This window comes from Nyctibius grandis, chromosome 4 (assembly GCF_013368605.1).
Source record: "Nyctibius grandis isolate bNycGra1 chromosome 4, bNycGra1.pri, whole genome shotgun sequence".
NCBI classification, from domain to species: domain Eukaryota; kingdom Metazoa; phylum Chordata; class Aves; order Nyctibiiformes; family Nyctibiidae; genus Nyctibius; species Nyctibius grandis.
Window position 1 is genome coordinate 78,873,567 of NC_090661.1, and position 11,200 is coordinate 78,884,766.

The following is an 11,200-nucleotide window of genomic DNA, read 5'->3' on the forward strand; positions in this document are numbered from 1 at the left end:
CAGTTGATTGTATGTAATGCAAGTTTTTAAATTGAAGTACATGTGTTATTTCTTCCTGTCAAAAGGGGCCCTGTGGACACAAACAAAAGGACCCCTGAACCTAGAACTGTTGTTGTTAAAAAATCCCAAGTGGATCTTGGGATCCAGATATGTGGTGGAAACCTGTATGGAATATTTGTCTCAGATGTAGATGATGATAGCCCAGCAAAAGGACCTGATGGACTAGTCTTGGGTGACATGATACTTGAGGTAAGCTATTAAGAAAAGTCTGCAGCATACTGACAAAATGTCTAGGATGGTATAAAGAGGGAGTTGCACAAAGAATCATGCTGTCTCGCAATGGGGGATGTTCTGTGAATCTTGATTTCCTACCACAAAACTTGGGTAAGAATGGTGAGAATGAATAACCTTCATTCTGGCTGCGACATGTGAAGAGCTGGATGATGCGGACCTGGAGAACTACCACTGTTGAAAGCACAAGTTGCCCACAAATTTTAAGGACTAATGTATGTCCGCTTGGAATTACGAACACCTGCTCTCTTCATCTAAATAGGAAGCCTTGAATCCAATTGCTGTACATAGGAGAAAGGCAAGGATATGAAAGAATATTGCAAAACAGAGAACAATATTGATCTTATCACTGTGAAATTCTAACGAGACTTTAGGGAAAGCCGTGCAATATGTCTTTGACTCTGCTTTCTATATCTGAAATGAGAATATTTATCTACTTGGCAGGAGAGTTAAGGTGGTAACCACATATGTGTTTGAGCTTTTCAGATACAACTGAGCATTGAGACTGTCTGCGCACTGAGACTCTCCCATTGCGCCTCTAGTATCCAGATGGAGATTTTGCTTTGTAACTGTGTTTCTGACTTCTCTCAGACCGCTTGCTTTCCCTAAACATATTAAATTCTTTCCAGTGTAAATTTTATGATTCTCAGCTTACACTTTGAAAACTATTTAAAGAAGAGCAGACTCTCTCACGGCGTCTACTGTGTTCACTTGGGTATTTTGTTTTCCACCTACATGTCTCAGTCTCCTGCTAGATATCTTAAGGTGCAAACTGTACTAGAATTAAGTGGCAAGATTTACTTCTATATAGAGCCTGCCAATGGGAAAAACAAACTCATTTTGCATGTTTTTCAAGCTCACCTAATTCTATTGCCTGTTAAGATACAATTTCACACCTAGGGGTGTTTTGTCTTTTGCAGTATGGGTCCATTGATATGCGAAATAAAACAGCTGAGGAAGCTTATCTTGAAATGTTGAAGCCTGGAGAAAACATCAAAATAAAAACTCAATACAGAATAGATGAGTTTAATAAGATAAAAGAGCTTCCTGGAGATGGATTCTATATCAGGTATTTGCGCATGACTGGTAATGACAGCATAAGGCTGTTAGGATAATATGCTGACCATCATGAGAGAGATAGTACATCAGTTTTGCCACATTTTTTAAATTCAAAGTTTACTAATTTATGCCAGCTGGTCTCTGACAGTGAATACACGATCTGTAACTTAGTAAGTCTGCATATTTTTCTGTAAACCTGTGCGCTCTTGAACTGTAGTGTGTGTCACTAATCTGTTAACTTTTTTCAAAATAAGTATTCATGTTCTTCCCTTGAGTTGATGAAGATCAGTTGCGGAGCCTATTTATGTCTTCCTTTCCAGAGCACTTTATGACCGTCTGGCAGAGGTGGAACAGGATTTAAGCTTTAAGAAGGATGACATTTTGTATGTTGATGACACTCTACCACAGGGAAACTTTGGTTGCTGGATGGCTTGGCAGCTAGACGAGAATGCTCAGAAGCTGGAAAGAGGACAGATTCCAAGTAAATACATGTGAGTGACCGCAGTTACAGTATTTATCTTATGGTCTTTAAAAGTCTGACTAGTGAGATGTGGTATAAAAGACTTGTTTGCTTCTATTCTTTCTGGGAGATACTAATTCTTAGACCTGTTGTTTTAGGGATGGCATATTTTAATAACATTGAATTAAATATATTGCTCTGTCAAGTTGGTGTGATGCTACTAAATAGTAAACTAGAAATGGAAAGTATTCGAAGAACAGTATTGTGATAATTCAATAAAAAAAGTGAGAATAATGACAGCAAAAATATCCTTGAATCCAAGGTTATCACAGTCGTTCTTGGGAAGCATCAGTGTCTTTAGTTACCTGTGGACAGCACCGTTATAAGACTGTGTATCCACCACAATCTCGTAACGTTGGTGGAGCAGTTAAGAGGAGTGTGCAGGAACTAAAAGTTCTACATTGTTACTGAAATCACATTAGTGATTAGTAGTCAGTGATTAAAATATTTTTTTCATTTTAAGATTACTGGTTTTCTGGTTTCCTTTTCATCTAATAGTCTTCTCTCCATGTCATAACTTAAAATTCATCGTGACAGTGGGACAATGGTACTACGTGGAATGTGTGGAAGTACAATATATACATACGGACCCATAAACATCATTGATACTTGTTACTGGAAGATGGATAGTAAAACCAACTACATTTTACATGTGTTATGTGGCCAAAATATTTGTGCTTATATAAAATAAAACTGTTATTTTGGATTGCTAATACGTTATTTGTAAGGAGGAGTATAACATGCAGCTTCATAGAAAGAATGGGATCTTCACTTCTGTGTGAGGCTGACTTTACTGGCAAGTAGGTGCATATTGCTGCTGCTTCTGCCTTGGGGAATTTTGCCCTGCCTGTCAGAGTGGTCACTCTCAGTGCCATGCTGCTATTTTATAAGAATCTTGAGGAAGTGATGGAAATGTGAGGTTTTCAGATGCTTATTATTTGATTTATGTTAACGTTTCTTTCTGATTAATTTTCTGTGATGAAGATACTCGGGCTAAGGCCTGCGATGAGCATTTCCAGTGTGTTCCAGAAGCAGCAGTGTTATTGTTTGTTGAAAAAATTGAAAAAGATAAGTCTAAATACCAACCAGTTAGTTTGTTTCACTATAGGATGGATCAGGAATTCTACAGGAGACACAGCATGTCTGAGGCTAAAGATGAAAACAGCTCATCTAAGACATTGTCAGCAGCGGCACGGAGGTCATTCTTCAGAAGAAAGCATAAACACAAGCGAAGTGGTTCCAAAGATGGAAAGGATTTATTGGCTCTTGATACAATCAGTACAGACTCAATCCCTTTCTTGGATGGCAAGTACCTTTGTTATACTTGGGAGAGGAATGCCTTTCCTTCTCTTCCATTTTTAAATAGCTGCAGGATGACACAACGAATAATGTTGCTTTGTGTTTGGTCTGAATACAAATGGTGATCATATGTCTCATCACATACATTACTTTTAATAACAAAATTTTTTTATACTAAATAACAAGCCAGAGTGTTTCAAATTAAATTTTTTTTGGAAGTTTATTCCTAGATCTATTGGCATTAATGTTTCATTTGCAGAGGGAGATTGCTTTTTGATGCATGGTTTTGCTCTTCCTTTCAACTATTTAATTTCTGTCCAGGTCACTTATTCTATGCAGAAATCCTGGGCACCACTCAAAAATCTTCACTTCTGTTTCTTCACTCCTCTACAAAAATCATTGGTTGCAATGCTTACTTCCTTGGAAGAGCTCAACAAACCAAACCAGAGAAACCAAATATTGTGTCTTGTTTACACTTTTAGGAAAAAAATAGAAATTATTGGTTTTAAAGTTTGGGTGAGGGCTGGGGGAGAAGCACCAGGTTCAATTAGAAAAATGTCTATTTTAAGCTGTCAAGTGGAGAAAATCTCAATAATGGCTAGTGAGCATTTCTTGTACTTGTCAAGGCTCCTTATCCCTTGCAAGGGAGTTGTTTTCATGATTACTGTTAGGGTGCTTCTGCTTATCTGAGAAAAATAATTTATACTTTTATAAGTAGATCTTCTGTGTGTGTAGATTCTGCAAGTCTGGTATATCAGCGTGTACAGAAAGTGGATTGTACCTCTCCTAGGCCTGTCCTTATTCTAGGACCTTTACTTGATGCTGTGAAAGACATGTTGGTCAAAGAATCCCCTGGAAAATTTTGCAGATGTCCTCTTGGTAAGTATGCAAATATAACCAATTTATTCTTGCTTAGAATACGTGATAGTAACATCTATTTAAGTGAACTAAATGGTAGCACAAACATGGGAAAAAAAACAAGAATCTGAATTTGCAGACGTTGTTTCATTAGCCTTTTTCTGTGCTTAAGGAAGAGTAATGATAAAGTGGATCTCTTCTGATTCTATGAAACAGAGGTTATGAAAGCTTCCCAACAAGCCATTGAACGGGGTGTGAAGGATTGTCTGTTTATCGATTATAAACGGAGGAGTGGACATTTTGATGTGACAACTGTAGCTTCAATAAAAGAGATAACAGAAAAGGTGAGTCACTTTTAATGCTGTAGTTCTTTGTACAATTTGCAATATATGGTCATACTATGTTGGAGGGGGTGGAAATTATGTTAACTTTCTCCTTTAAGGTATTCAGAGAATTATTTCCCAGGCCACTGAGTAAAATAAAAGTTACCTTACTTTGGCATGTAACTGTTTGAAGTTTATTTTATGCAAGCTTACCTTTGTAGAAACCAGGAATGTCTATATTCTTTTACAGTGTTATTAAATGAAGTTAGAACTTATTTTCTTAGATTCAATTGATTCCACCTCCTACCCCCCAAATGAGGATTTAGGCTTTTTGACTATTCCATTTAATGCAGTCATATAGAATATGAACATCATCATAATCCTGGAGACAGATATTAATTAAAATCTGTACATTGCTTATAGTTTTCTGTCAAACCACACAGGAAGTCTTATTACTTTAACACTTGTGTTTGCTTATGACTTCTGAAAGAGTAAATGAATATGAATATTTAAATTTGGAAAAATGTATTGCATATCTTTAAATCTGAGTTTTCATTTCATTAGTTCTTCAAATACTTTTATTTCTATCAATGCATGCTTTTGGTACTATGAATGGTATTTCTTGCAGTTTTTCATCTTCTATCTTTTGTTATAAATCCTTTGGGAATACAAATTGCTTAGTAGCCCCAAGATGCTAAATGTGTAGCAAAATTCTGTTGGGTTGCTATGAAGTAGGGGAAGAAATGGGGTATTTGCATGTGTGCTTGTGCTCTTTAACTGAATGAGTGTTTTGCATTTACATTTGATCTTAGGATTGTCATTGTCTGCTTGACATCGCTCCTCATGCCATCGAACGGCTCCACAGTGTTCATATCTACCCTATTGTAATTTTTATTCGCTACAAAAATGCTAAACAAATCAAGTAAGTCTGTGAGGGGTATAGTTCAGGGATGTTTATTTTAGCCTAAAATAAGCTTGTTGCCTTTATTGTTTCTTTCATCCTAGTCATCTTAAATCTCTTTAAAATGTGGAAATTAATTCTCATAAAAAATGCTGTGGGATAAATGGTCTTAACTTCATTTTTGTTGCATGACAATTAAGTGAATCTTTTGAAGAAATCAAACAATGTAAACTAAACTATATGTACTCCAGGAGGTACTCAGATCTTTCCTGCTCACCTTTGTATTAAACTGTAAGACAGATACAGGTGAGATCCATTGAGAATTAAGTGGTGACCATGACAAAGAGGTATTCTTCATCTTCTCAGCAGGACCAAGTGTGTGGATGCAGTGCCAATTGATTTGTAACCTCAGCTTTACCACCTTCATTCTCCAGTGAAAACAGCAAAGGAAGTCCCCTTTTGCCATGGCGTATATATACTGTGGTCTTCTCGGGCCATGCTCTTTCAGTAATTGGGAATTTCCTGCTCAAATATAGCCAGGAACAGAACATGGGCATTACAAACCCCAGTCACTCCCCTAATGTTTGAGTAAGCCTTCACACGTTTCGATAGATTGATTTGGCAAGAAGGGAGATAATCTGCCAACATAAGTATTAAGAAACAGTTTTGTTGAGAGATCTTATACTATCTTCATTTTGAAAATTAAAGACTTCTTATATTCTTGATCTGTAGGTAAATTTGATGACTATCTATTTAATAAAGAAGATAAGTATCACACTTCCAAGTGCAAGCAAGACATAAAGCAATGTGTATTTCATTACCACTGTAGGATCATGCACTTGAATGATAGATGTAACTGTCATGTCTTGAGCCCCTTTGGGAATGGAATGGTGACCATTACAGCTATTTCTTTTTTTTGGAAAGTGACAGAGAGCGATTGAACTAGACAAGCAAGGATTTCTAGCACTCATCAAAATAAGATGCAGTGGCACATTGTCTCTGCCTGTTACGAGCACCAAAGTTTTTTCCAAACAGCCTTTTTAATATAGCACAGGTTCTATTGGCATTCTCTGAAATGCTACACAACAGTGATAGGTTAGTTTAGTAGTGGTTTTTTTTATTTATAAAATAAAATTGTGATGCTTTTCTCATGGCTGTGAGAAACTATGCTTATATTGTTTCAGTCCCTATCTATATGACCTTACTAATTGATTATAAATTCTGCTTCCTTTTAAACAGAATTCCCCTACTGGGGACCCCAAGTCAGATTTGGAAGAAAGTGTTACAAGCCTTGATTGGAGTTAAAATATTTCTTTTACCATTTGTATTTCTCTATATTTTTTTCTTATTTTATTTCCAACAACTTGTATAACAGAAAAACAGTAATCTCAAAAATATGTCATATATAAGATGATCTAGAAATATTGTATTTGCTCAATGCTTGATACTTCAAGCCCTTAAAAGAGCAGGACTTGAACCCAGCTTTGTGTAGGGAGTGCTGGAGTGTATATGAGGTGATGATCTGATTCACATGAAGTGCAAAAAAATTATATTCTTTTTCCCTCAACCCCCTCCCAGTCTCTGAGACTTTAAAGGAATGCTGTCTTGGTCTGATAGCAAAGAAACTCATTATCACTGAAATGATCCTGATGACTATGCTGATACTGCTGAACCACAGTAGATGGCACTCTATGCACAGGGTTATGCTTGCAAATTAATTAGCCTTTCATATTCACCCAACTGGAGGTAATAATTTCAAGTCCATTAAAAAAAATTACTCGTATACAAGGTTTTTCTTTTTTTCTTTTTTTGCAGAGAGCAAAAAGACCCAATCTTCCTGAGGGACAAAGTTACACAAAAACATTCCAAAGAACAGTTTGAGACAGCTCAAAAAATAGAACAAGAGTATAGCAAGTACTTTACAGGTTAGTACTTAATCAACATTTCACTAGGAACACAGTGGCAATTTAATCCATTTACACTAATTCAAAAGATCCTATGTTTCTTCAAAGAGCACTTTTTTTTTTCATTCTGCCTTCCCTTTTGGCAAACTCATGCTCTGATGTTTTATTTTACTGGGAGAGGAAATCTCAAGATACAAGTATGATCCCTTTCTTTTTCATGGTTTTCTTTTAGCATGTTATGAATCTTATGACTGAAAGAGATTCTGAAAATGTTTTGTTACAAGCCAGTAGTATTGGAAGTATGGTCAAGATAATTTGACACAGTGTTACCAGTTTTGTGCCATGTATGGAATGTAAGTTGTTTTTTAATTGTAAAAATTAAACAAAACAAAACCAAACAAAACAACAACCAAAAAATCCCTGTAGTGTAAATTAATGAATAATTTGTGAGACAAACTTTAAATCCTTCAAGAAAGGAAAAAAGTTGTCAAAGGTTTCTTGAGCATGCATTGTAATTTGGAATAATTAAATTCAACTTCAGAGGCCTTTTTAACATCATAAAGTGTATTATATGAATCTTGGATTGTAGTTAATACTTTATTTTTACCAGAGAAAGAAAACTGTGTTTGAAGACTGTCTCTGCTTATTTCAGAGTATATTTCCATGTGATTCTAGAGACATTCAAAAGAGTGGGGATAAAATTCTAGCCATCTTGATGTGAATGGCAACAAAACTTAAAAAGAAAAAAACAAACCAAAACAAAAAACCACCACTAAACCAGCCAAAACCCAACTTTTCGCCCCCCAAACAACTGGATTCTTACAGAAATATTTTGAGGCATACCTGCCAAGTGCAGGGAAGGGAAGGGGGATGTGTTTAGTATAGAGCTATCTCAGTGCATCCTGAGAGAAGCTGCACATTCTCAACAAAATCAATTACCTGCTAGGTAATAGCCATACAAATGTTCATTTGAATGGTACATACTAAACCTTCACAGAACTTGACATGCGTGTGGCCAAATTGCTTCACCACATGTTATCTTCTGCTCCTTGTTAAGTCAGTTGTTGCATTTTAATTTCACCCTGATAGTGAAAGTAGCACTCAGTCCAAGAGGGTCGTATGTGTATCTTCTCACATGCCCTGTGGGAAGGGCCTTCCTCTGTTAGTGCCAAGTACAGTGGACTCCAGCTGTCATCAACATTTCCAGATGCTGGTAGTCAGAGAGGACTGGTGTTCAAACTGCGTTGACATTTAAGCTTGTTGAAATTATGTCATGCATAAAATAAGCCTGTAGATAGGCATGTTGGACATGGTAGCTTCCTCATGAAGCTATGTGACACACTCTCAGACCTGAGCTCTGTGACTACTTCATGAAGTACATTTTTTGACTGTCGACTCTTTCAAGGTGGCTTTGTTTCCTGTACCAAGTTGTGTGCACGGTGTGTAATCTGAATCACCTCCTAGTTGCCACTTGTCACTTTTCATAGATCTTGTCGGTTACTGTGTTCTGTATCCAAACTCACCTGACATTGTTAACTGTAGTATATACTGTAGACTCAAGTAGTATTTTACGTGAGATCAAATTCTCTCTTTTCCAAAATGGAAATTATATCTTAAGCCTTATAAGACTTTCTATATTTTTCCAGCGTTAGTGGTAGCTGAGGCCAGAGGCTTTGCTGACGTATTTCTCAAGTCATGAAGTCCCTTGCTTTTTAAGTCTTAAAGCTAATGCATTCTCCTCGCCTGTGTCAGTGTTGGCATTTTACTTTTTATGACTGTTATGTTTAGTAAGGGTAGATGCAAGGTGTTCATTTATCTTTTGAATTGATTTTCAGGGAATTGCTTGCTGTTGGCCTCTTGTTCCTTAAAGGTAGTTGACAGTAAGAATTGGAGTAGCAACCGCCATTGTTATTGAGCTCAATGATCTGTGAGCTGCCTCATAACTTACTTCTAATATTTGTAAATAGTGTCTAGTTGCTACAGCTATAGTCTCTATGTATATTACCATGTAAATATAAAACTCTTTAACACCACATGCTGAACAGAGAAGGTTTATTGTAGCAGGTTCTGACCATCTTTAGACTTAAACTTTGCCACTTGATGTCTCTGAAAATAGTACACGGAGGCCTCTAACAAAACAGTTGTCTTAGTTGATTATAGCCATCAGTTCTGTGACTTCCCTGGGCTTTTTTAAGAAGAAACTGTATACTGAATGCATGACCACTTTGCTCTGTTTATTCTTTTTCTCGTTTTAATAGAGTCATGCATCAGTCAAATATTGCATTGGGTTGCTTAATTCTGATCTGTTGATAAACACTTTGCAGAAAAATGCAGAAGACTGCTCGTTGTAATTAGTCACAACTGTTTGTTCCAGTCTCATTCATGGTGGGGGGGGGTTTCTTTTTCTCCAGGCATTGTCCAGGGAGGAGCCCTTTCAAGCATTTGCACTCAGATTATGACAACTGTCGATCAAGAACAAAACAAAGTCCTGTGGATCCCAGCTGGCCCACTGTAGATTTATTTAGCTGTGAAACTACTTTGCAGATGTAAATAACCAACTAATGTTCTATCCAACGAACTCTGTCCATTTCTGTCTTTATAAAGACATCCGTAAGTGATTTCTGTTTCATGAAGGGGAATGATAACACTGAACACACAAGGACCCGATGAGGCATGTGGGAAGGGGTAGATCACTTCACCGAGCTTGTCTCTTACGTCGTACATGTACATGTGACAGGTTGTCACGAGGGGTTGCGACCTGTGTGTACTTGTCTGAGTAATGAATTTAACAATGCTGCAAAACCCTGTAGAATGACAAGTTTACAAAAACCTTTTCAAAGTATTTGGTTGTTGCTGTTTACTTGAATGTCTTGTTTTGTTTTATTTTGGTTTTTTAACTCTGTGTCCTTTTACTTAATGAGGTAACTCTCCAAAATGGAGTGAAATTTCTGAATATGAGCAAATGGTTTATGCGCAATGTGACTCTTAGTTGCAATTTTGACCGTTTCTAAGCGCATTGTTGACTTGACAACCAGGTAATAATGTGGGATTGAATCGGTACGTTTTGGGATTAAGCTCAGAAGGAAGTACACTCCTCAACAGGGCAGACCACTGTATCCTGTCAACGCTTGTCTTTCAATGATATCGTTTCTTGTTTTATGCATGAATCTAATATTTAAACGTCATAATATATCTGAACAATCTAAGCTTAACACGTGTTGAGAAGTAATAATTTCTGTTTGTTGGGCCTGGACTAAGTACTGGTGGGGAAGGGTCATAAGCTAGGCCTAGCATGCTGTGTTCTGTCACTTTTAGATACTGTAAATATGGAAAGCTTATGTCGGTGCAATTTTGCAGGGTCATTCTTAAGCTTTGTACTTCAGTGTGTAGCATTCATGTAGATTGTTTTTATTTAAGAGCAGCCACAGTTTTAGGGCTTTGATTAAAAGCCTTTAGAAAGGTACTAAATTGTTAGTGTTTTCACTGTCAAAAAAGAAGTGATTGCTTAGTTTTGGTTGCAATACTTATTTCCCTGTTGTACCAAACTCCATTGTATCAGTTCCCTTTTTGTTTTTTTTGCACTTCTGTGACGCTGTGTTCCTAACACAGGTTTTGTACCTGTCTCTTCTGTCTCTTGTGCCATGTTTCTTGGGTACTGTGTTTTAATTGTTTTTAAAATATCATTTGAGTAGAACTGCTTCTCGGTCACTGTTCCTAACATTTCATTATGTAGGGTTTCTAGTTTTACACTACAGGCTGTAGTTTTGCTTCTGTTTGCAGCTTTTTTAATTAAAAAAGGGATTCTTCTTGCACAGTTCTTCAAAGAAAGATCTGGACCTAAATTTAAATTCTGTTTTACAGATGCTATTCTATAGTTCAAAATACTTTATATAGTATTTATATAGTTATATACTATATAAAGAGAGTATTTTGAACTATAATAGATATAAAATATATATAGTATTTTATATAGTATTATACCATACTATTATAATACTGTATATATATAAATTAAAAAAATAGGAAATGGTATGGACGAATTACT

General features: G+C 36.4%; 1 protein-coding gene across 1 annotated transcript in view; it reads left to right on the forward strand.

The window, feature by feature from the left end:
• The window catches only part of DLG5 (discs large MAGUK scaffold protein 5), a 112,016-nt gene extending 101,093 nt beyond the window's left edge, over positions 1-10,923 (forward strand). Inside the window, exons 25-33 of the mRNA XM_068398432.1 lie at positions 66-249; positions 1,212-1,360; positions 1,671-1,841; positions 2,979-3,175; positions 3,905-4,048; positions 4,244-4,371; positions 5,163-5,272; positions 7,067-7,176; positions 9,567-10,923. Of these exons, the coding sequence (XP_068254533.1) occupies positions 66-249; positions 1,212-1,360; positions 1,671-1,841; positions 2,979-3,175; positions 3,905-4,048; positions 4,244-4,371; positions 5,163-5,272; positions 7,067-7,176; positions 9,567-9,670 (1,297 nt within the window). The 3' untranslated portion in view covers positions 9,671-10,923. The remainder of the gene's footprint in view (positions 1-65; positions 250-1,211; positions 1,361-1,670; positions 1,842-2,978; positions 3,176-3,904; positions 4,049-4,243; positions 4,372-5,162; positions 5,273-7,066; positions 7,177-9,566) is intronic.
• The last annotated feature ends 277 nt before the right edge of the window (positions 10,924-11,200 follow it).